Source organism: Ammospiza caudacuta, chromosome 5 (genome assembly GCF_027887145.1).
Source record: "Ammospiza caudacuta isolate bAmmCau1 chromosome 5, bAmmCau1.pri, whole genome shotgun sequence".
Classification (NCBI taxonomy): Eukaryota; Metazoa; Chordata; class Aves; order Passeriformes; family Passerellidae; genus Ammospiza; species Ammospiza caudacuta.
This window is the reverse complement of record NC_080597.1, coordinates 64,625,408-64,652,162: the sequence shown is the minus strand read 5'-3', so window position 1 is coordinate 64,652,162 and position 26,755 is coordinate 64,625,408. Positions and strand designations below refer to the sequence as shown.

General features: G+C 38.4%; 1 protein-coding gene across 5 annotated transcripts in view; it reads right to left on the bottom strand.

The window, feature by feature from the left end:
* Positions 1 to 26,755, bottom strand: part of SRPK2 (SRSF protein kinase 2) — a 128,229-nt gene that overhangs the window by 26,850 nt on the left and 74,624 nt on the right. For all 5 annotated transcript variants that reach the window (XM_058806003.1, XM_058806000.1, XM_058805999.1 and 2 more), the window contains 6 exons: positions 14,113 to 14,264; positions 8,168 to 8,276; positions 7,519 to 7,606; positions 7,146 to 7,233; positions 1,976 to 2,082; positions 1,441 to 1,606 (listed from right to left, as the gene is read on the bottom strand). In XM_058806003.1, coding sequence (XP_058661986.1) covers positions 1,441 to 1,606; positions 1,976 to 2,082; positions 7,146 to 7,233; positions 7,519 to 7,606; positions 8,168 to 8,276; positions 14,113 to 14,264 — 710 coding nt within the window. The remainder of the gene's footprint in view (positions 1 to 1,440; positions 1,607 to 1,975; positions 2,083 to 7,145; positions 7,234 to 7,518; positions 7,607 to 8,167; positions 8,277 to 14,112; positions 14,265 to 26,755) is intronic.

The window sequence follows — 26,755 nt, the reverse complement described above, 5'->3', positions numbered from 1 at the left end:
GGCACACTCACAGAGCACCACAAGGCACATTAAACCTCCCCTGTGATCAAAACCAACAGAAATATCCAAAACCAGGAGACAGAAGCAAGAGGAACTGAAAATGGGAGAACCTCTCACAAACTTCTTCAGACACACAGGCCTATGGCAACTAAGGAATGCCAAAAAAAATACAGAGTTGTTTTATAGGTTCAGATCCTGCTGCTAAGCTCAGGGAAAAACCTGCTTGAATGCCCCTGAAAGGGCAAGGTTTTCAAAAAGATTCTTAAACCTGAGCACTATCATTGTTATAAAAAGAGAAATTATACACAATTTATTCTATGTGTTGCTGTAAAGGCAACACATGCTCAGTTCCCGTGTGGAAAGCCATATATTTAATTACAATTTGCTAAGAACCAAGTGTGATAAGAATGCCATTCCTTAAAATAATACTTATTTTAATGTCAGGAAGCAATATAAAGGCTGCATGAACAAAATCAAGTTATTTCCCACATAAATAACAAAATATCTAGCTATGTGATTACACATTATGTCAAATTCAATATAATACATTCACCATTTATACAACTTTTCATCTGAAAGTATATAATGCTAATCCAGTGAACTGGATCCTGATCACTGTATTTGCTCCCAATATAGGAAGTATTTTTAACATACCTCACAGATTTCAATCTGTGATATATTTTCTGACAATATAGCAAAGGGAATTACTTTTCCACTGCCTGTAGCTGATGTGCTCAACTGGCAAATTAGTAGCAACCAGAGTACTGAAAATATATAGTACATAGTACTAAAAAGAAAATTACTAGAAAAGCTACACTTCCTCTTTGTCTTTGCTAATTGCTGTGAACTTTTTTACCTTGGCTACTCCTAGCTAAACATAAGGCACAGTTCTATCAAAACTCTTGGCAAGCTTAACATAAAACATTTTACAGGAACCCCCAGGAAAACCCCTAGGAAAATGGGCGTTCAGTTAGGTACAACAAATTCCACTTTTAAGGGTGAAAAAATATGAATGTAAAACTTTTCATTGATTCTTAAAAGTAAGTTGCAACAGACAAAAAGGCAGATGATTTCACAAGGATTGTGGTGAACTTATAACAGAACTAGACATAATTTAGGTAAGATTAGTAACTGTTGTCAATATTAGAGATGTAAGCTTCCAATGTGACTAAAACCCAGGCATTAAGGGTTGTGGGATGGGAGGGGAGTAAGTTTACACCAATAAATCTTTTTCTGTTTCTGGGGACCCTGAAAACTTGAACATGCAAAACCAGCACAAAATCATTTCCTGACAGCTTCAAGAGCAGGGATAAGAATTAAACAGACATGCATTTTTCACATGCAATTATTTAAAATGTGAATTCTCACTGGATAAAATACTGCTAGCAATACTGTTCTGCTGGCAGTTTCCCACACTGCATTTGAACATGCTGCTCATACCTGCAGAGCCAGAGGGGGGAGGAGCCCCAGCCTTCTGCCACTCGGTGGCCTCAGCTGCCATCCTGCGCACGTAGGCATCGTCCACACACATCAGGATGTTCTCGGGCTTTATGTCCGTGTGGATGATCTTGCACTTGCTGTGCAGGTAATCTAGACCCTGAAGGACCTAATAACAGAGGGAATTTTTAAAAAATCTGCTTGAAACTGCAACTAAATTAATTAAGAAACTCAACTTTCAACTGCATTTTAAAATAAGGCTGATTTTATCACATTGCTCAAAAGTACCCAGAAATTGGAAAAAATACGTTACCAAGTAGTAGCATAAACACGTAATTTTCCACTGCAGCATGGAATTACAGAAGCTTATGAAGCAAAATTGTTTGATGCACAGTAACACCAGTGCAATCTCACCCCACTGAGATTAAAATAAAATTATCTCAGATAGTAGTAAGAGTTCAGTTCAAATATTGTAATTCAAACCTTCAAACTGTTAACAATTGTGGAAAAACCTGATTAGAGTATTAACTAAACTTACCTGTCGAATTATGCTTTTAACACAACGGATGGGAAGGCCTTGATAATTGGACTTGATTATCCATTTTAGAAGATGATGTCCAAGTACTTCAAAGACCATGCAGACATCTGCAATTTAATTAAGGATAACTTCCAAATAAACTTGTTCATGAGATCAAGTTTGCCTGTGTTCTGGCTAAAGGAGTCATCATCCCCTTTAGAGGGAAAATGATTCCCCCAAAAATGAGCATGGCAAATGCTTTGGTACCTTGTTTCAATTATACATAAACCCATACAGAACCAGTGTCCAACTGCAGAGCAAATTAAAATAAAACATTTTAATTACACAAATCTTGTCCATCACTTCTACATGTTAACAACAGCACTAGGGTGAATAATTAAGAAAGTAATTGTAAAAAGTAACTAATTAATTCTTCTTTTCTTTGAGACAGCTGAAAGTAATGATTTGGCCTATGATCTCTATTTTTTTAATAAATTTTAAATTACATTAATAGAAGGTTTTAATAACAAAAGTGTGCAGCAACCATGCTTTAGAAAATGAACCATAATAACCGTTTTTTATTAAGCTGAATAGTCACTTAACAACAAATACTAACATAGTGTGAGAATGGATCTCTTAAAGCCTACAGTTTTAAATGCAGAGAATAATGGCAATCACCAAAGAACTCTCAAACAAAGAAATGCAGAACTCAGAAACAACATGCAAAAAACACAATAAATAGACACAGCGTTTACTACTGGCTCCTGACAGAGGCAAACAGTCAATTATCAGGGGAGATGATTAGGACAAAACATGATGTAGGAACTTCCAGTGATTTCTGCTTCAAGGGCTTTCTAAGTTAAGAGATTCTACACCCACACGCCTGGGTAGGTTATCTTTCTATTGAGAAAATCTTCAAGTACTGAAGCTAATTTAAAGTTTTGCCATCACAACATTCTGGCAAGTTAAACAATTAGACTACATCCAATTAATCCTCAAATGTGAGCTAGGAATGATCTTAATATACCTGGAAATCAGAAAACATGTTAAAATCTTAACTACATGATACTATAACCTTGTGATGAACAATATAATGCAAATAACCAAAAATTAATTACTGCAGGAAAATCTTGATTTTCTGACTAGGTCAGAGACCATTCATATGGGAGACCACTTCTACAATGTTAGAAATCTTACCTAACTTCTTTAAGTTTTATTAACTAGAGTCTTGGCAATTATCTTAAGAGCCACTGTCTTGTGTTAAAATGAGACTTACCTTGTCTGTCAGTTTGTCACACACATTCTCCTCAAGTACCTACCTATATACATAAAGGTAATGCAAGTTTTAACATCTGCATCGTCTATACTGAAGTTACACCAATAGTAAAAGGTCTCAAGACTGGTCAAAGCACACTGTAACACAACTGCTGCCAACAGTTAATCTCATTTCACATTCCTGAATTCCTGTTTTAGAGGAGACACTGAATAGTCCTTTCTCACTCACATCAGCTGGGTGAGCTCAGAACTCCATCCCATTCAGGAGAGGAAACAGCCTTGGTTACTTTACCCCACAATGAACACGAGTCACTGCAGAGCACACAGCCATCAGAGAGGATGAGCAGAGAGCATGAGCTCTGCAGGGCTTATTAACTGAGCCCACACAGTCAAGCTGCAAAGCTACAGCAGCACAGATTGCAAAAAGGACACTGCAACATTCAGAAATGAAATATAGGACACCCGCCCACAGTCCTTCAGACCATGCTGCTGCACTCTCCAATGCACATTCCTGGCATTCCTTGCACTTACAGAAATGTTAAGCATTGCCAGTGACCAGAAGAGAGAGGGATGTAGGGAAGTAAACAGCTGAGAGGCAAGGGAGAGCACCAAGAAGGAAGGTGTAAGAGGAATGGCAGAGGCAGGCAGGAAGAGGGAAGGTCATCAGAAAGTGATGTCTACCTGAAAAAAAAGATTGCAACATTCTGCAAGGAGGACTTGGACAAACTCAAGGGACACTCCATACTGGAGAGACAACTGGAAGGGAGAGAAGATACAGAGCAGGCTCAGTGTTGGGAGTAGGATATGCAGAAATGTGTCTGCTGTCTGATTTACTACCCTGATCTGAAAAACATTAACCTTAAGCCAGACTGCCCAGAACAAAGAGTTTGGGAAAAGCTCTGTATTAACTACTAGGAAAGCAGCCTTGCAAGTTCCAGGATCCTCCTACAGCACCAATAACCTGACTGGTGAGAAGGTCCAAAAACTCCTGCAGCAAAAAAAACCCTGAAGCCCACCTAGGAGACATGCTTCTTGTGAAATTCTCTTCAAAGCAGCACAGGGGATGGCTCACAGGACAAAACCAAGCACAGCAGCAAAAGAGAGAGTAAATCTAACATTAATCAGCTGACAAGTACTGGGAGCTGTTCTTTCTTGACTCAAATCCTACCTGTAACTATCCATCTATAAATACACATTACTTAAGCATTTAGAAATATGACAAAGGATAAAGGCTAGTTAAGCTCTAGGACCAGCACAGAAAACTTCAGGATGCATCTCAGTTGCTTCTGGATTGGCAGCACTTAGACACTATGACATAATTATCTATATTCTTTGGAGATACATTTATTACAATCACTCATATCATCAGACAATGTCTGATTGTGTGGGAATGCTTCCTTCTTTATTTTTTCCATTTGTCTCTCAAAACTTGTTCCATTATATGATTATCTGAATCTTTCATTTAAAAAACGCTACACTGAAATTAACATTTACTGCAGTTCTAATAAATGTCCACTGCAAAAAAACATAATAATTCACACTTATTGAAAACACCAAAGTGCCCAAGATCATGAATTCTGTTATTTCATGAAAAAGTCATAATTGCAATCTTTCAAAAATAAACAAGTAGGTAAAAAATTACCAGCCTAGTGCAGCATCCCACATTATTAAAATTCCTCTGTACATAAGCACTTACTGCAGCTCCTAGGAGAGAGAGGACAGTTTGCAGTCACACAGTGCAGGCCAATGGCTCTGCACAATCCCAGCTCTGTTCTCCATGGTTCTTGATAATCTTCTCTGTTTGGAAGCTCCATGACATTTTATGGTATTAGCCATCCAAAGGATTCACCCACCTCTCTTCTGTCTCGTTTTAGCTTTTAAATGCATTCCATAACCAATAATCAAGCCTCTATGAAACATATGTGGTTTTATTTTACAGTCAAGCAACAGATATTTAGTGACTTGCCCAAAGGAAGCTGGAAACAGCAGAGCATGGAAAAGATATCAAATTACTCTATTTCTCTCAACCTGTGCAACTCAGTGACAATAATGTAGCACTAATATGGCATTTTAAAAAGTAAACAGCACCAAAACACTAAAATCAATTACCTGCTCCATCCTAAGAGAACCCACACCAAAGATTATTTTCCCTAGAACTTAAAAAGGAGCTGATGAAATAATGCAACCAACTACTGCTCAAATAACTCGGATGCACAAGCTGTTCTCAGGAAAACTCAATGCATAAGATACTTGGTATCATATTTTTGCTGGCAGTCAGGACTTTGACAGGCTTTCAGATGCAATTTAAATGTGAGTCCAGAATCAGTCCATCCTGTACACTGGTACTTTTCTGGAAAATGTACTTTTCAGTAAGGCAGGAACATCTGCCTTCTACATAAAAATTTCTGTACCGCCAGTTTTCAACGTGAAGGCAAAACTGAAATAGAATAAATCAACATCAGCTGTCCAGTTTTAATCTACCAATACAAAGCTACCTCACCCCTTATTTTTCACTGGCACATGGTCTCTTTTGGCCTTCTCAGTCTAAGTGCTATAGTGCAATAAGATATAAGCTTGGATATGATTTCAAAGTATTATCACTAACAAAATTTACTTTTCACACCTAGAAACAGCCCTCACCTTTAATACAGTGGTATACATGTGAATCTTATCAAGAATTTAAGAACATTATTGGGAAATTGCTCTGATAAAGAGATAAGAGTTACTTCTATGTATAGCTATAAATGCTTTATTGTACTCCTTATTTCATATTAGTGTTTACAATAAAACAGTAAATCAAAATTCTTGGTTTCTAAAAATAATTATTCTTCAACTGTACTACAGTCAGATGAAAACAGATAAAAATGGGGAAAGGTAAAGGAGATTAGACACTAGTCTGTAACTGAGAACACCTGACCCCACACTCATTCTCAGCACATAACCAAAGGCTCCAAAACCAATGCTAAGAGACACATCAGTGGGATGAAAGCTGCTTGCACACTCACATGCTTTCTAGTGAGCACTCAGATTTACTGACAGTCACCTTCTACATTCCTCTCCTAGGAGATGGGAGTTGGTAAAAGGTGCCTTAATCTGATCTGCTGAAGGCACAGCACCAAAATCAATGTACAATCAGGCTCTCCAGAGCAGGAACTGTCTCTCTGGCAGTGGGACCCATGAATAATGAGGTCTGCTACTGGGCTCCAAACACAACATGCACACACGTAAGTCCAGCTGTAACAGTAAATGAAAGCACAGTAATATAATAAGCCACTAAACAACCTAATATAATCAGCAAGGAGAACTCAGTTTAGCTCGACTCTAAAATCAAATTTATTCACAGACCCAAAATTTACACTGAGAATTAGTTGGTTGTATTTTACTTTATCTCTCTCTTTTTCCATCACCCCTGTTTTGTTTTTTTAAAGAAAGCTTTCAAAGACAAAGCTTTACAACAAGCTTGCCAAAAACAAGGTTAACACCTGGCCAAAAGATGATTACATGAACAAGAGAAGCATCTCCATGACCTCACACTTCTTACAAGAAAAAACAGCTTTTTCATGACACTGACAATTTCTCTTTACCAGTCTAGAACAAAAAAAATATTTCTTGGAAGCTTCAGTAATTACAAATGTTTTCAGTAAACTCCATTTTTTAAGCAATCTATCTCTACTTCTACCAGACCATGAAAGGATATATAAGACTTATTTTTTAATTCTGCATTGTGTTTAGAAAAGCTAAGTTACTTTCACTCCATAGAGTGCCTTCCACACTGCACTTCTCTTGGCATCTACATACATTTTGGTGTTTATACTTTGTATATTTAAAGTAAGATTAACTAGAAAAAAGCCAGCACTAAATGCTTACTTATTTCAGTAGAATTTTTAATGAGAATGCCATGTTCTCAAAAGGATACGAATTCCATTCATTCCAGAAATTTTGAAGTCATCAATGAGCTGTACAACCATATCCTTGTTGGGATCATTAGGGTCACTTTCACGAACCTAAACCAAGAATGCAAACACTGACATTTCAGGAAAAAATCCACTGTAAAATACTGATTAGTTAGATTTCCACACAAACTTAAGTATTTTGGGGCATATGAGTTAATATGTTAAAACATATTAACTCATAATAAGCCAGATGTTTAGAGGACAATATGTAAAAAAAAAACAAAAACAAGAGTCTAAAAAAATTCTCACTTCTTTTTTAAATTCTCACTGCTTTTTTAAATTCCTTATTACAGTTATTATTATTATTGAATACTGTACTGCAATAGTGATACTTACACATTTGAGTAACTTTATTTCATCCAAGGCTGTCTCCGTATAATGCTGGGCACTTTTTACAACTTTCATTGCAACAAACCTTTTTCCCCTTGAAAAGAAGAGAAACATTTTCAACATGTACACTGAGCTAAAATAAACATACTTTAAAGGTTGGGAAATTTTAAATAGAATATTTCATAGTCTAATGCATTTGTACAGAAAATGATGAAATTACACGAAACAACAACTTTTAACAACACTGTGTTAACAGTGTAATTATTGATATTTTACTCTCCTTGATGCTAATGTCTCTACAAGAGGAATCTGCTTATACATTTTATCATTTAATGAAGGTAATTACATTTTTTTCATTAAAGATACAAAAGAAATAAAAATATAAGTCTATTCTGGCATGCTCAAGACAACACACAAATTCAATAAGCAAAGCTAATTTGTCAAAGAAAATAGAATTACATTTATTTCTGAGAGCTTTTATAAACTACACTGTTAATCAAGAGAAAAATAAGACTGTAGACATATTTTTGCACAAAAGGATAGCAAACATTTATATAACTTTATCATGCACATAAAACAGAAGTAACTGCAAACAAAATAAAGAAATGTATTAAGAAAAACGTTTAAGTATGTGGGAAAAAAATAGTTTTCTTACTGCATATCCCAGCATAGCCAGACTGTAGAGAAGTGTCCCCATCCTAACTTTCTAATGACATGATACCGGCCATTGAAAAGGTCACCAATTTTCACTGGATGATAGCCTCCTTTCATGAAAAAACAAGTAGAAAAAAGAATATTTAGAAAATAAACAAGAATTCCCAGGTTTTCCAAGTAATTTTCTTGTAGTATAAATTTTCCACTTTAAATTGTCCTGTACTATAAATAGGAAATATAAAGAAGACTCTAATGGTAAAAATTCTGCCTTGCTTGGCCTGGAGGGAAAAAACTCATGTCCTGTAACTACTGTAGAGTTTATTCACCCTTCTCTCTTATGGCTTTTATTTATGGTAATATAACCATCTGTTCTCTATTTCCTCAGGCTTATCTTTCACTTCACAGACAGTAAAGAAAATATCTACATTATTTCTTTATCATATTTGAAGCCTCTCCAGTCAACATATTTTGGATGATTGCAGAATCTCAACAGAGATTGTTTTAATTCCCATTTGCTTTCGAGTAATAAAAGCAGCAATAAAATACTTCCTGAGAAAATGTTAAGAACAATGCAGACTTCACTGATGCTCTTCTACTTGGCTCCTGATCCACAGCAGCAATGCATTTTTCTGACATCTGAGGGTTTTACAGCGAGGAGGAAGAAGAGAAAGCAGGCAGCTCTGGGCTGTGTCTGAACTGCTTTTCCATTACTGAAGTCTGCAGTCCAAATTTAAACCACTACCCAGGTTCTCCACAGCCCCATGAGGCAGAAAGGCCAACAGGACAGAGCAAGCTGGAACTCAGGTTTCTAGAGCTGTAATGAAGCCTTTTATTTCCTCTGTATTTTGGGAGACATTCTTACTCTTAGTTAAACACAGGGAAGACAATGAACACACAAGGTTTTTATTCAGACCTTAACTCACCAACAATAACATCCCTAATTTTGCCTAAATTGCAGACAAATAATAAAGCTGCACCATGCAACCCTCCAGGACACCAGCAGCAGACTCAGAGCAGCTTTCAAGGAACCACTTATTTATCTCTTTCTGATCCTTCACAACGTCATGCCCAACTGTAGCAGGATCCTCAGTTACTGACTAATCCATCTAGAATCAGGAAAACCTCCAACTACTTTCTTGAAGTTTCTGGATCTGTTTTGAATCCCCTGAAAATCCTGTTAGAACTGGTTAAGACAACAATGTGAATTTATAACTTAACTCCTTGAATTTAAAACAGAAACTTCTCTCTTATCTCCTTTTATCTGTGGGAACAGTGATGTCAAATCTGGATATATTTTTGTTCTCTTTTTGCTAATAACATCTTCTGCCTTAACAGAAGTTCAACAGTTCTTTTATGAACTCTCCCATGCTGCCAGAGCAGAATAATAAATTTAACACAACTGTGCTGCAGAATTATAACGATTACATACTCAGGAGAAGGATAAAGCTTAAATGACACATTGTGTTAGATGCTGGTGTGCCTCACAAACTCTACAACACACACAGCTTTGATAAATGTGTGCTGAGGTGTAACTGCCGGCTTAGCAAACAGTAGACACAGCATCCCCAAAAGCTGACCCTTCCCTTGGGGCACACCTCCCCAGCCCTCCCATCACTAGGAAGGAAATGCTCATGGAAGCTGCCAGGACAACTCACCCAGCCCAGAAAAATGATACTTTCACTCCCACTGCTGAGGTGTGCCACTCTCAGTAAGGATGCCCACACTGGCTAGTGGGAATTCCTTATTTCCAAATAAAAACCCAAATCACGTTTGGAACACCTGACTGGATCTACCCTCCAGTAGAGAAGGGGGGACCTGGACTTGCTGAGAGTAAGGGTTGAATATTATACTGCCTATCTGCAAACAGAAACAGCATCAGCCACAGATGAAGCCTGAGTCTACTGCAGCCTCACTATCACAGAAATTTTGCTGAATAAACACAAATACATGAATTGGTACTGATACAAAAATTGGAAACCAAACTAAATTTGATTTTGTCTATTTAAGCATCCTTCTAGTAACAGCTGATGGAGATATTTAACAATCTGGATGAATATAATCATTATTTAAGACAGCTATTGAGTGGTTTAATACAAACAAACAAAAATCTAATTACTTGGTAATTTTTTTCCCCACAAAATTCTATGCAGGATGATGAAGTCATAGATGCAACAGGAAAGTTAAGAGAACATACAGGAATTTTACCTTTCCATTACTGAAAAGGTATGCACTTGTGAAGTGAATCAAATCTGATGACCTGCAAAATTTATATGAGATTTCCACACAGATACACCATCACAGATAAAAATATGTAGCTAGGAATAGTTTAGGCAAACAAGAGCCTTTTACGTCTGACTCTACACATAGCTTTTGGCATACTTGTACTTCAAAGGGTCAAAAATAATGAAAAACTTGTGATGGTTCCTTCCCATAAGACACAGAAAAGGAAACAGCACAGAGAGGAAATCGGACAAAGACACCAAAGTTAATAAACTGAGGCTTGGTAAGTTATTTTAGTAAGCTCTACATGTTGGTAGCATAACAATACTATATATGTAAAACTATGTTGTTTTTTTGATTCCTACACCAGTGTCACAACTAATTATAACAATACACCAGCATAAGTGACAAATGCCAGCAGTGGGAGCATATATAGCATGTGAGTGTATATATTTCACAAGATACTTTCCACTGTCCTAAGTCACAGCAGGAGCAGTTTTGGAAATAATCTGTTACCATTCCTGTACATGTTACTCTCTGATTATTCCTATCAGCACCATATGCATTTACAGGTTGTGGACAACCAGGTAACAACTCACTTAAGTTATATGTATATCAAAAACTGGTGCCATCCTATGGTGAATGTAACCATTTAAATTCTCCATGATACCTGAAGTATTTCTAAGTATTAGTAACAAGAAAGCATCTATGTAAAATTAACAAGCTGATAAAAATTATGTGCTTTTGGGAAAACAATACTGGCATTTGAAACTATGCCATGTACAAGTGGCACTGCTGATAAATTAACACAAAATACCCACCTTGTTGTACTGCAGCACATACAGAAGAAAAAAAGTGTCTCTCACAGCTAGCTAGCTACATGCATGCAAGAAGGAGGGGCAGAAAAATGAGGTCATTATTCCTGAATGTCTCCTGAATGTATTGGTAATTGTAGCTGGCTCGTTCTATGTTTGTATAGGGAATTATTCCCTTTGTGAACTGGATGAATGGGAGACATCTCCAGGGGGCAGAGAAGATGATCAGAGAAGCAAAAAATTCTGATTACATCCATGACACAACAGACTCTTGCAAAAAAAAAAATCACCAAGTGTTTCAAGGCTTTTCAGAGAAGAAAAAGTAGCTTAACAAAGTACCCCCCAAAAAACCATGCAGTTGGACGATTGATATTTCCATTCCTCAAATAAATATTTGAAAAGCATTTCATGCAAATTCAGTAACACAAACAGAAGTAATGTCACAGACTCAAACAGGCCCTGGAGGAAGCCCCCAGGGAACGGAAGTCAGTCTGCTTTTCACAGATGGCTGCTAGTCAGTCTCTTTCACATCAGGTGCTAATACAAACTGATCCAATTCCCTCATTAAAAAACACTACTATGACTATTTACTAATCACCATGTAATGTGGTCAAGCCCAGCACACAGTAACATACCCTTAAAAATAAAAGTAGTAACAAAAATACTCTACAGGAAGTACAGCTAACAGACCGTATGCTGAATTCCTGAAAAAAATAATTATATACTCATTATCAAAATTCCCCTCCTATAAAAATTCAGACTGGGGCTGAGAAGAGATGAAGTATGCTCTGGGCCTCAGTCAAAAACCCTGGAAGACTGCCATTTTGAAGACAAATTTAGGAATAAAAAAGACACTCCAGCAGTAAATGGTAATTTCCAAATCTTTATCTTCCCCTCGCTACCCAAAACAGAAAAAGATACTCAAACTAATAACACATCTCTCCAAAAAATGGAAAATGCATCTAAAAGCCATTTGGGAGTTCTTTACCAAACAACTCATTCCCTATACAGAACATAAAATATATAAACGAATCCCCACGTGGTCATGGAATTCAGATTCTTATGGAGACCCTCCCTTCAGCTGCATGCCAGCAGACTGAAAGAAGGAAATGCAGTGCTCAGTCTTACAGGAAATTAGGATCAGAAAATAAGCAAATCCTCTACTGAAGAAACAAAAGCACTGCTCTCATAGATAGAAACAAGTAATGATCATGACATCCAAATGAACCAAAGCCTGAACCATCCTTAATGTACTTTAAAAAATTCAAAGCCTCAGGATCAGAAGAATTCAGAGGAACCTTTATGCATACAGAAGTTCCCTTTAATTTTTCAGGAAGCCTACAAGTATTGTTAGTGTAATGTATTTTATTTCAGAAGGATACAGACCTCACTACTGACCTGCTCTAGTAAAACAGGTAACTCACAAGCAGGCTCTCTACTTAGACTATTTTTTTGTTTTGTGATCTAGCTTCTGCAGAAGGTGACATTTTTGCAAAGGATACTGGAAAACAGACAACAATGAATTGTTTGAAACTAATGCAGCCCTTACTTCAGGAAAGAATAAAGTCAGAGCTTTGAAATGCTTAATCTCAAGGAAATACAGATGTTTATGAGTACACAGATGTTTAAACAAACCCTTATTCACTGATGGAACACGTTAAAGACACCAAAAGAGTTATCTTACGCAACAAATGTGTTTTAACACAAATAAAAAAAAACAAACCAAAATACTTGAGCATGGTTCAGCTACATGTTTTTTTCTTCCCACCTGGAGACTTTGACATCTAGTTTGAGTTTACTGTTTGGCTTTCACTATTAGCATTTTTGAGCCACTTACACAATTGAAATATAATATATTAATAAAACTTCTTACACCAAAATGAAATAGTCACTTTCCATTGTTAAATATGTAAATACAAAACACTTTTCCAGGCTAGGAAGAGGAATCCTTGAAATGGCACATTTCCAGGCTTACACAGAAACTTCTGATTAAGAAGACATTATCACATTTGACACAGGAAGTGGGTTTTGGTATGAGGAATACAGAATACCAGATACAGTCAGTGTGCATAGAGTGCTTTTTGACTATTCAAAAATACTGATCTGAAGAGATAAAATTCTGATGTATGTATTCTTGAAATCTACTACAACAGGTAACCCAGAGTTGACACAACTTTTATTTATCATTTTTCATCTAAGTACAGTGTACACTCTACCCTAATGGGAACAGATTTGCAACTTTAGCAGTGACATTACAATAAATTTAAGTATTGACACTGTTGTACCACACTCATGCTTTTATGCATTTAACCAAATTTAAAATCTGAATATAACCAATTCAAAAATTAAGGAAATTGAGTTAAAATGAAGATGTAGAGAGCCTCAGACAACGCTGAGAGCTGTGAAAGACACCATGTGGAAAAGAAGCATGTAACATCTTAGGCTAGTGCAAGTGAGAGAAGAAAGGAAAAATAAAGGATACAGTTTAAAAATAAATTTAGGAAATGCTCCTAAAAGCACCAAGGCATTTTGGAGTATGAGTTGCTTGTCTTGGTTTGGGTGTTTTTGTTTCTCTTACAACTCACATGAATCAAGGGAAGTTGATTCTCTAGTCTTATAATTGGGACATCAGGAAGAATACAGGGATGCCACACTTGTGTATGTATTGAAAAATGCATAAACAAGCTATGGCTAAGTGAAAAAGTAATGCTGAAGACAATTATAGATTAGGAACAGCTCATCATTTCAGGTCGTGATGCATAATTGTTTCAGGACCTGAAATGATGAGCTGTTCCTAATTGTTGTACAAGTAAATTCCATAATTAAAGATCATCTCTTTAAAAATCCCTCAAGAACCAGAACCAGACTGGCATGGCAGTGTTCAGCCTCAGCAGCAGTGACCTGCACTCACCTTTACAGTAATCTGCGGGATCCTCCTGCTCCTCATCGTCGGAGCCCAGAATCTCCTCCTCGGGCTCGGGCGGGGCGGGCTCCGGCAGGGGCGGCGGCGGGGGCGGCGGCGGAGGCGGCGGAGCTGAGGGAGCTTTCTGCTGAGGCTCGGGCCTGCAATGCACAGAGAGCACACTGAGCACAGGGCCGCGGCAACGGGGTACCCAGCCCTGCAGGGGTGATGAACAACCAGAGAGCACAGGGAGCACAGAGCCACCGCAATGGGGTACCCAGCCCTCAGGGGCCATGGAAAACCAGAGAGCACACGGAGCACAGAGCCACCGCAATGGGGTACCCAGCCCTCAGGGGCCATGGAAAACCACAGAGCACACTGAGCACAGGGCCACCGCAATGGGGTACCCAGCCCTCAGGGGCCATGGAAAACCAGAGAGCACACGGAGCACAGGGCCACCGCAATGGGGTACCCAGCCCTCAGGGGCCATGGAAAACCACAGAGCACACTGAGCACAGGGCCACCGCAATGGGGTACCCAGCCCTCAGGGGCCATGGAAAACCACAGAGCACACTGAGCACAGGGCCACCGCAATGGGGTACCCAGCCCTGCAGGGGTGATGAAAAACCAGTGAAGCATCTCACGTTCTCACTGTCACCTCTCACATCCCCTCTGGGACACCGGGGAGACGTGCACAGAGAGGAACCTGGCCAAACCAAGAGCAGCTCCCACGTGAAAGAGCTTGCAAAGACTCAAAGTACAGAATCAGAAACACACGAGCTTTTGAAATCCCTGACGAGCAAATGACATATAGAATCAGATACAGAAGTATAGTATAATCAGTACAGAATCAGATACAGAAGCATAGTATAATCAGTACGGAATCAGATACAGAACAGCTTTTGAAATCCCTGACGTTAGACTCATCTTCTTGAGCACAACTGGGAAGAAATACCTTTGCAAAGAACATCAAGATATTCAAAAGCTCCTGCCTGCTAGCTGAAGGAGGAAAGATCTCATTAATACACAGCAAGAAACAATCTAGAGACACTGACCCAAGCCTTAATGTACTTCTCATCTGTAGCTCCTGCCAACACTGTGGAAAGCTGAACCAGTATACAAAATACTGAAACGTCTATTAGAAAGTAAGAGAAAAAAACTCATCTTCCTAGGTAGTCTATGATGCTCATATCAGGGCATATAATATGCTTTAATGTGCACTAATTATTTTTTTAAAAACCAAAACAAAATCACCAAGGTCTGACACCACCAGGCAAGAGATGAGGTTGGTTTTGTCTTGCAGCGCCTTTTTTTTTTTTAAATAAACAACGAAAGTGAAATTAAATTTTATATCCTGTTCCAAAGAAAGCTGTACTTGGTTACTACAAATTACTCACATTTCAAAACTGGCTATTTTCCATATACTTCAGTCCAGGCTTGAAGTGATATGACCTCTGTCATATAATTAAGAAAGCCTTTCCCAAACAGGTTGATGCTGTTATTTTTTGTATTCATGCCTCTTGCAATAAAAAGTATACACTTTCGAAATACATTTGCAAAATAATTTAAGCATTTGTGGCATCAAAAGCTGCTATAACTTACATTTACATCTACTTCAAATTAACCACATCTAAAAAACACCATACTAACAGTATTTTGTCCTTTGTGAAATAAAAAAAGATAAATCTGTAGTTGGCTGATATTTCAGCACCTAGAATTAAGATCCAAATACTTCCTTCATCATGAGTAAAAACTGTACTTATGTTTATCCCACTTCTAAGTCATCTTCCTCATAATTCCTTTTCCTGTTAACACACTGCAATTGTTCAAGACAGACAGACAGACCCTTTGGAGTCAAAGAGAACACGGCTGGTCAGAAACAAATGCCACTGGCAACACTCACCACCTGCACAGCAGCTGCTATTACGCCTTTGCTTAAAAGGACATCACTGCAAGCTGCATTGCATACTAAACTCATCTGCCTGCTACCCCTTTCACATAATAAAATTCTTCAGTCAATAAATGGTCAGATTTAAAAAGGGGTATTTTGAACTAATTTATCAAGTATTTAAGTTATTATGAGAATCTAATGAAGTAAAATAATTTACATCAGTTTTAACCACATGCAACTAGAAAAAAGAGGAATACATTTGTAGGATAAAAAATAAAAATATTCGCAGGTGTTCCTACTTAACATTATGCTGGTTGTTTGCCTCCCTCTTTCATTTCTGGCTCCCAACAGATGTCTTTATCTGGTACACTGAGAGGAAACTGCAAATGGAAGGTTCAGCACATTCTCTGTCTAGCTAATCCTACTAACAAACCAGATTTCTGACCTTCCTGGTTTCATGGTGCCCAGCAAGCTCCCAGTGACAGCTCCTATACCTGATCTGAAGCTTAAACCCAACAAACCATCACAAAAGGACCTACATTACAAACCCTGAAACTTCATCTGCTGGGCACAGGACCATTTTGGATACATAGATCAAGAACTAAGAACACCTAAAAATAAAAAAATAGTGGTTGGACTTGATGGTCCTAAAAGTCTTTTCCAGCCTAAATGATTCTACAAGGCAAGAAGAAGGATGCTCAGTGAAATAGCCTGCACTTCATCCATGTGTCTGAAAGCAGGGTGCCAGGAACACAGGCACATCCATCAGTGCCTGGACTCCTTATTTTGGATGGTACAATCATCCTACTTTGTTCTGACCACAAATATCCATATAACTATTTTGGTCACATGAAATGGTACAACTATAGAAAATGCAGGTAGGGTAGGGAAATGCAGTGTGGTGGTAAGTTCAAAAGTTCACTGAAATAGGTTAAGAAAACAGGGTTATTCTGAGTCCTTCTCAAGGTACTGTATTTGATTTTGGTTTGAAAGGGGTTATTTTTCCTGTCTTCTATCCCAGTTGATTTTTATATTCTGAAGTGTTTTCTTACTATCCTTTGTGGACACCAGAAAGGAAGTAAAGATATTACTGTATTTCCTTTCAGAGTTATTTATGATTTTTATCTGCAAATAACAAAACACTGCTTTAAATTGAGGAAGATCTTGGGTTTATCCATTTAGCTTTGCTTGTGTCTTCTGGAGCAATCAAATATTAGTACAGAAAGATGAGAGGAAAGGAAAGAAACATACTGAGTTACATCAGTATGACTGCTAATTCTGTATTTTGGCAATTTTTTCCTCTAGTTTAGAATTCTTAGCAAGAGATTCCTATAGTTCTTTGGTTTTTTTCACTTTTACTTTTCTAGGATATATGTAAAGATCAAGTCTTCAACACTTCACTTGATGGCTTAAATTCTGCCTACAGGTTGAGTAACTCATCCTGGCATCCCCAATGCAATTTCTTCTTCTGCCAACTCATAGTTTCACAGTGTTAGGAAGGGCATCAATGAGAGAACTCCAGTTTTGCTATTTCTGAATGGCCTTTTATTGAATTGCAAAGATAAGCTATGATGAATGCTTCAACAACACCTTCATTTGCAATTTAGGGCATGAATACACAGTTTATTCAGCTTAGATTTCATTTTTTCCAGTACAGTCTGCTAAATATAAATTATTTTTTCTTTTGAGCAGACTTTAAAATACTGTTGACATTAAAAAATCCAACCATTTAGAAACCTGTGAGTCACAAACACAATCTCTGTTTCCTTTTCAGAAATATAATTGTCAAATACTATTAGGACATAAAAAGCTGTTCAACAACCACTATTTCAAGTTATTAGTCTTTCTTATTCCTAAAATGCCATGTAATGATATGCATTAGGTAACACATGCATGCAGAGATTAATATTAAACTTGTTTTTCTTTTTTTCTGAAGTAATCACTTGGTACTCTGTGGTCTACCATTATTAGACTGTTCATGACCACCCAAGCATAAACACTTAATTAACACAAGAAGACACACTATTTCTAGACTCTCAGTATTTTGTCAGCAGGTATGCAGAGAACTGACCATCTCCACTGGCTACAATGACAAACCTTATAATTATACTGAAAGAAACACTAAAAACAATTAGCAAACACTAGCCAGCATTTTTTGGTCTTTTAATTACTGCCTTTTCCATGGGCAAAAATAAATTTACAGCAAAGTCCAATCAAAACACAATTAAATCCTATTTTTAAACTGCTCTTAGAGGGAATACTTAGTAAAATACAGAAGAAAAGCTGAAATATTTCTCCTCCACAGTGAACTTGAAGCAAAATGCGTCAAAACCCTGCATGGAATCTTACAAAAAATCAACTGCCCACTGTTATGAAACATAACATTTCTGACAATTTAATTTTACTGTTCTCCCTCATGGACATGTTGCTCCATGCTACCACTGGGTAACAGAGAACAGTAAAAGCAATCTCCTTAACACTCAAGCCTTAAAATGTTGAGAATATTATACTATTAGAAATCCAGAAAATTCCATTCTTTTTTTGCTGTTGTTGATGTTCTGGGGTCATTTGCTATTCTTCTGTTCTGGAAAAGGTAAAACAAGAGCAGTGAGAGTGACTAAAATCACAAAATGCCTTCCATATGGGAAGCATCTGAACATACCAGAACTCCCCAGCCAAGAAAACAAGACAGCAGAGTGCTACAAAATCCAGAGAGATAAAGAGAAAGCAAATAGGAAATGGCTATCCACTGCCTCATCCCATACAAATTGAGCCAAGTTGACAGAAAACTCAAAAAAAAAAAAAGACTCATGCAATATGATGGTAAAAACTAAGGTGAACTTTTTTCCCTTAGGTATCACAGATATGAGAAGTTATTTAAGTCCAAATAGGGCTCAAAAAAACTCATGGAAGAAAAGGTGACTGATGGCAAAGGCAGGACTGGTGTGATTTGTGAAGCCCAGCAGCCTGGAATGTGGAACAGCACGCAGCACACCAGGGCACAAGCCTGCACTCCTCCCCAGGAGCTGCTCCTGGCCAAGGGGAATGCGGGAGCACTGGGGTCTGTCCTCCTGCAGTCACTCCCTCTTCACACATTCCCTTATTTTCCTCAACTAATGAATGATTTCCATCACTAAAAACCAAAAGAGACTTCGGGCCTCTTTATCCGAAACCCTCAGAGACAAAAAAACTACGTTTTCATTATGAAGTAATGGATAAGAATGTCTTACACGTAACACTGTTACAGAAGACTACCTGAGGAAAACCTCCTGTTCCCGTGAGGAACAGGCATACAAAAACAAGAATTCCTCTCTATGAACACTCTGCACTCATAGTGACTACTTTAGGTAAACAAAGCTTTACCTTCAAAGTGGCTAAAACCTGCATCTGATTCTCCTACCTTTAGGAAAGCAACATTTCAGAAGGAAATCAGACTGTGTCAAATTAAAAAAAAAAAACTTGGGAAAAAGAAATTTATCAGATTAAGAACTACCTCAATCTGAGGGAAAAACAAAACTTCCTTTTAAGATTTTCAGATGAACACAACCAAAGACATTTTTCACTAACAGGAAATGTGAATAAAATTAGGTCAAATGACTTCTTCATATATCAAATAAAATATGGAACAAACTAGATTCTAGTTTATATGAACCTTTTGCCATGTCCATAGAGGTTCTACAGGAAATTTCAATCTGAAGTGGTAAAAAGAGGAAGCAAGGGAGAGGGTGAGCATCAGAAGAATTACACTGTAAGCCTCCTAAGAGATAGGAGCTTTACAAAATCTACTAGTGAATGTGGGTCCATCTCTCCAACTCCTAAAAGCAAAAGCAAGGCTCTCACAGTTCTGCAGTTAAAAGTCTGAATCCCCATACATAAATTTCTTACAGCTGTTATTAATTGCTGAAAGTCTCAGCTATTTGGATCTCTTTCTTGTTTGTACAAATGGTGTCTGCTTTACGAGCTGAATTCTTGCCTGCTCTTTTTTCTCAAATGCAAATTTAGCTTAATTAGACAGGTGCCTTCTAACACTGAGCTCTTTGAACCGGAGGCAGCCTTAAATGGAGGCTTTCTGAATAAATTCACACACATAAAACAAACAACAAAAAACATAAGAAAGATCAAAAGAACTCTGAAGTTATCACTCAAGGAACAAAATTATGTTCCATGTTTCAAGTAAGATTTTAAGTGGATTGTAATTCAGAATATTTTTAAATTTTAATAGCAATGGCAAATCATTTGTAATTTAATCATTCTTTTTAATTATGCCAGAGGTCATCTTACTGTTTTCAGAAACAGTCTACAAACCCAGAAGGAAACAGGGCATAAGATGTGTTTTTAACCAACTCCAAGAAATTGTTGATGTGAACTTCCAGAGACAGCTTTGCCATACCTGAAAAGCACTATTTGTGTTCTTACTGTAGTACAAAACAGCACCACCATCTCCAATTCTAGGAAATTTATGCATAAAAAGAGAGAGCACTGGTATGTCACAAGCATGAAGCAATTTCTACATCTGGTCATTATGAAAAAAAATTCTAATTCCTCCTGGGACTGTTAACATTCCTTCCAAAGATACCATCCTACCATCAAACATTAATAGAAGCAGCAGTAAAATCCCTCCCAGAAGGGAGCAGGCTGAGACATGGTAGCTTTAACCTCAAACAGCAACACAGAATTTTTCATTCCCATCTTACTTGCCAGTCTTTGGGAGGCCACCTTGGGCTTGAATGGATACTCAAATTCCCAGTGAAATGCCAAGGAATGCTGCCTTCTTCCATTCCAAACAACAGCTACTGTAAACAAATGCCATTTCACCAGCAAGTGCTGCAGTTTTACCACAGCCCAGCCCAGCCCAGCCCAGCATCACAGGAAGGGCACACTGCCAAGGGCACAGCTGAGGGCACCCAGCAGCAGCCTGCCATTACACCAAATCACACCCAGCATGAAGCAGTAAAGTCCGCTAAGTTTAGGAGGGAGCTCTTATGGCCTTTCTCTGATAAAGTTACACCGTGTTCCCAGAAGGAACTGGTTTCGAGCTCTGAAAGTCAGTCCCAAATGAAATTTTGTTCTCAAACAAATGCCATTCTGTTAAAACATTCTTAAGTCAGTAAACCAGAAGCCAAATGTACCCAGAAAGCCTCCAGCTTCATTGGACTTTAGTATGTTTTCTTCCTCAAATACTGTTTTTCTCACAGAGCTGTATTTTCCAGACAAGTATCCATTACAGACTTGCAAAGGAAAAAAAGTGAACAGTTAATTAAAAAACACAGACCCACCTGGCAGCACAAAAAGAAAATATATAAATAGATACTTGGCAGCTTGTACCTTACCTGTCTTTCTAGTCACCAGTAAAGTGTGGTAAAGGCTGAGAATGTTAAAATCATAGAATATTTTGAGATGGAATGGACCAACCAGCATCATCAAATCCATCTCCTGGTCCTTCAGAGGACAGCCCCAGAAAACACATTCTGTTTTGTCCAAATGTTTCTTAACTCAACTTCACACTCACCCCTGTGACCATTTCCCTGGGGTTCCAGGGCCCAGCCACTGTCTGTGAGAAGAACTTTTTCCCAATATAAAACCTAAACCTCCTTGGCTCATGTCATGCCATTTCTTCAAGCTGATTACACCAGTGAAGAAATCAGTAACACACCTTCTGCAGAAGAGGTGACTGTCAGATCCAGCTTCACAGAGAGACATCAGGCACTGGGCAACCTGAGACCTTCCAACAGGCATGTCTGGGTGGAGATCCAGGTCCCAGCTGATGCTGTGACTCCAGCAGCTATCATGGAATGAGTTCTGAGGCACGACCAGACCAACCCTGAGCAAGTGCTCACTGCTGAGGCTGGGGATGAGGGTGCCTCTTTGTGCCCTTCTGCACCAGCTACTGACTCTGCCCATTGCCTCTGTTAGCAGCCCCCAGATGTCATGGTCTGGTTTCTGGGTACCATGCACTTGATTTTTACACTCTGACAGTGGAATGGCCTCTGTGGAGAGGAGTCTTTCCCCATTCCCTGTTTGCCTGCTGTGGCTTCACTCACTAGGGGCTGTACTTCATAGGCATGGGGGTGGTTACACCAAGTTTTAATCTCCAACCACTGCTCTGGCAACACCCAAGTCTCATCAGGAGGTCCCACAAGAGCTTTTGGCTAAAAACAAAAAAAAATAGAAATTCCAAAGAGCCAAAGTGGAGAAATAGAGCTGTCATAAATCCATGTATTATGTACTGTTCAATGAAGAATACAGTTTTCTATATATACATCCTAACAGGTCAAAATAAAACTTCCACCTGAAGTAAATCACATATGGAATACCACTCCAATGCAATGATAAAAAAATGCTAAAAAATAACCTAGTCTCATAAACCACACATGAAGCTTCAACTTCTTCACATCCTCTTGCAACAAGAATCCCTTCTCACCTGCAAGGCTTCTTCCACTTCTGACCAACAAGACAACCTGACACAGAACAATATCAGATGGTGACAGCAATGGCCACTATTTAGACTTCTTTCTCCCCTCACCATGAACGCACGATGGATTGCTTTTAACAGAATGACTCACGAGTGTATAAATGGAAATTAATTTTTGACTTTCATTCTGGAATGTTATGTTGTAGTATTTAATTTCTGCCTTTCTCTCTGGCATGTTAAATTATAGTGTCTCTAGTCTTTCTATTAATAAGATATATTCAGGAAACATGCTGTTGTTGCTTCAGAATCCTACAGTTGCCACTAGCAACAAATTTACATGTTTTGAAGGAGAGGGGGAAGAATCACCCTCTGCTCTCCAACAGCCCTGACCCCGGTGAAGTCAGCAGACTGAACCTGATTTGACCAAAACCACTTAAGTGACTGACCATTTAAGGTCAAATATGGACTGAAATATGTATTCATAACTAAATTACAAAATACAAGATTTAATCTTTATCACAAGACAATAACTCCTTCAAGGAAGTATATATTCCATTTATTCGTTAGAAACCATATGAAGACAACTAAGGACAAATAAAGCAAAATGAGCTGAAGTAAACTGACAAATACAGTGTTTCACTCTCCCTTTTACCCATTTAACAGCCTAGTAGAAAGGATTTCATAGGAACAGTGAAGTTGTAACCCTTCACTTGACATCAAATGCAGTCGAGCAGCAGAGTACTTCTTGCCTTTGGTTGGTTGGTTTTTTTTCCTGACCCCTAAAGCACCCTGGAAAAATGTAATCCTGACTTCATGTGATCATCTCAGTGCAAAAATGCATTTTTCATGTCCCCATTTACTTAATGTTTAGAAGACCCATTCATCCCATTAAGGGAAATGCATCATGCTCTGGATTATGTCTGGGAACTCAATTCTTCAGGCAATGAGAGAAGGGGAAGCAGAGAGGCATTTTGCATTGGACTTAACTGGCAGGTGAAAAAACCAGAGCCTGAAGGAACAAGACTGCATGACTAAGCCAGCAATTAGAAGAACCTCTCTGTCTGCTGCAAATACAAACATTTGCTGCAGTGATAAATTCTGAATGCTCCAGTTGGAATTCTACTGATACCAGACTTCTCATTAACCTTCTTTTCAAGAAGCCAGAACAAGCATTTTACATGAACTCTTTACATTAACACAACTCCTTTTCACTAACAGGTTTTCTTTCTAAATAAAGAATTGCACTCAATCCTTCAAAAAACACACAACTCCTCTCCCAGACTTCCAAATCCCAGCAGCATTTCCTCTATAAAACCAGAGTTTTAATAAATCTCTTCACAATTCCTACTAGCATTTATGGAAGTACCCAGCTTCCATTGCAGTATCATTAAAACTGATAAAAGCAAGCTAAACAAGCAACTCAAAACATTTTAACTATCAGACATAAATTGCAAAGATGCCTATAATGCAAAAACTTTTTGCTAGTGTTCAATAGTCAGTTATACTCTTCAATTTTAGGTATATGTGGTCATAAGTACAACACATGAAATGTCTACTTTGAGTTTCTCTCTGTATATCGCTCATTCCTGTTAATTTAACACTAATTTTCCTAAAAGAAATAAGTAAAAGCAGCAAAAAGATTGCAGAGTCCAGCTGCAGTCAAAAGCAAGCAAATGGAAAACTAACAGACGTTTTTCACAAAAATTCATTATTACCCAAATACAGATAAATAACAAGCAGCTGGTTTTAGCTTCATGACCATTTACTAAATCTTTCTGTCTTCTTGTCTTCATAGATACAGTAGCAGTTATTACTCTTCAAAAACAAGAAAATACTTTATATTTGGATAACTTTGATAAACTGATCTTTAGGAAAGCAGTTACTTATGTTCCTTGGCTTAAAAAGTTTCTTTTTTTAAGTGCCTAGATCTCTGATTTTTTTTTTTAAGTTTACTTTTCATACTTCTTAATGCAAAACTGAAGTTGATCTCTTGGCCAGCAACCTCACAGAACATGGCATATTTTATTTATTTCATGCAGATGTTGTTTCCAAAAGCCATTGCATTCAGCATGCTCTCCTGTCACACTCACTCAATGAAGAGGTTGTCATTCTCACTCTCTAAGACACCTCCATGTGCCCTTTGCCTTTCCAGATGTTTCCAGGGAAATGCCCTTCCACCCCTTATTCACATCAAACATTTGTCTTGGGGGTTGTAGAGGCAATTTTGGACCTTTCCATTATTTTTAAAGCTTGCAAGTGAAGGATGTCTCATTTGGATCTTCAATAAGGCAAGCAGCTATTTCAGTAGAGTTAGGAAAGTCACCCCAGTATTACAGAGCACTGTCCAGCTGGCTTGAATGAGGCAGTTTTGTATACTAAATACTGTGATAATTCCTGTTGAGATTTTCAGAATCTATTTTGTGTCAGCAAGTCTGAGAATAAGGGTTATCAGACCATCTGACTCATCCCAGCCTTGGCATGCTTTACCTCACAGCATGGATGCTGGATGACTCACTTATTGGAATATTCCTACTTCCAACAGCAAGAGAGAGTCTCATCCATGGTGGAAAAGCACTCAAGGAATCCCAGCTGTCGTGATATCCCAGATGAACTGCCTCCCTTGTGGAGAAGATGCAAGTATTCAAGAGGCACTTGTCTCCAGAGTGGGATTTTTCCATATCCTGCGTCTCACTACCAGAACACTGTGCCTGAAGCTTCCTCTACACTAGGGCAGTAAACTCTACAGCTCAGGAAAGGAAATTCACCTTGTAAATGTAAATTCTGGACCCAGTTTACAAGAGGACAGCAACTATTACTTCCACAAGGCTACAGCCTCCAGATCAATTCTTTTCCAGAGGTAACCTTATCTCAGGGTTTGTCATGGAAGGACAATGATGTCTGCTGCACCTCATCCCACACAGAGCTCTGGAAAACTGAACAACTTTCCTGTTCTAGGTTTCAAAAGTCAAATGCCCAGGATAATTGGCATGGCACAGTAAAGATCAGAAACACTGTGGTGCTGAGTTCTAATGGCAGTAAAGAACAGTGATAGCATGACTTCAAACCTGTAACATTTTACAAGCAGAAACTGAGGTCCAAGGAATGTGGCAAGCTTACTTCTGCTGAAAATGTAAATGTTAAGGTGTTATGGTGGTGACAAAGCTTCTGATCTGACTGGTGCTAAAACTATGACACATTACATATGTTTGTGATGTGCCAGTGCTGTGACTTTCACTGAGACAGTGTCAAAGGCAAGCTGAAGTCTTCTCTGCCACTGGCTCAGTAACAAGCCTCAGAGAAGTCTTCAAGCTGTGGAGACTCTCAGCAATAATGAATGCTAAAGAGCTGAAGAAAACTCTAAGTTGAACCACTTTGTTCCAGGAGATGAGGCTAAGAACTGGAAATATAGAAGGATCATCTCCCCTTATGTACCTATGGTTCCTGCAGAGGCAAAGTTGGTTTCCTCCCCCTGAATGAAGATGTGAATATGCAGTCAGTGCCACTCTGCACACAGGCTATCACCAAGTTCTGATTCGCTAAACCTCTGAAAACATGATAGCTGAAGCACAGGCTGATTGCAGGATGGGATGGAGATATCCCACTATGAAATGAGACATCCTTAAATCATCAGCATGACAAGGCAGGCAAGCCTTGGACAGCTGTAAAATGCCTTTGAGCTTAATCCTGATTGATAGCGTGGGTGCCAGACATAGGAAAAGGCTAATATTCCTCCATGAACATTTCATCTACTTGGATTTCTAGAGGAGTTCCAGCTAGGGTACATCAGTTCCCTTTAGACATTTGATGAATTGTTGCTAGGCAACATCAGACACAGACTAACTGTATAGTGCCAGGGTTGGGAAAGAAAGATGATGATTCATAGGGATGAACAGAGCCCTTCACACTTCTAAAGAATACTGCTTCCAGTTTGGTTAATCTTCTCAGAAGGTTTGACTTCTCAGAACATCCCACTTCACTGAGGTGGTGCAGTACTTTGCATGTAGGAGGAATACAGAAATGCAAAGAGATCACAGAATCACTGGGGTCAGAAAAGACCTTTAAGGTCATCAAATCCAATCATCAACCCAGCACTGTCAAGTCCATCAATAACTCATGTCCCTAAGTGGCACATGTACACATCCTTTAACACCTCCAGGGTTAGTGACTCAACCACCCACTCAGCAGTCAAGATGAACAAAGCTTCACCCTAGTCACATCAGAACTGCAGGATGAAGAAATCCCTCCCCTAAATGACTCCCAGTACTGAGTACCACTGAAGGATAACAGAGGGTCGAAAAACCAAACAAGCAATCTTTTGTAAATCCAGAACCAGACCAATAGGACTGCCA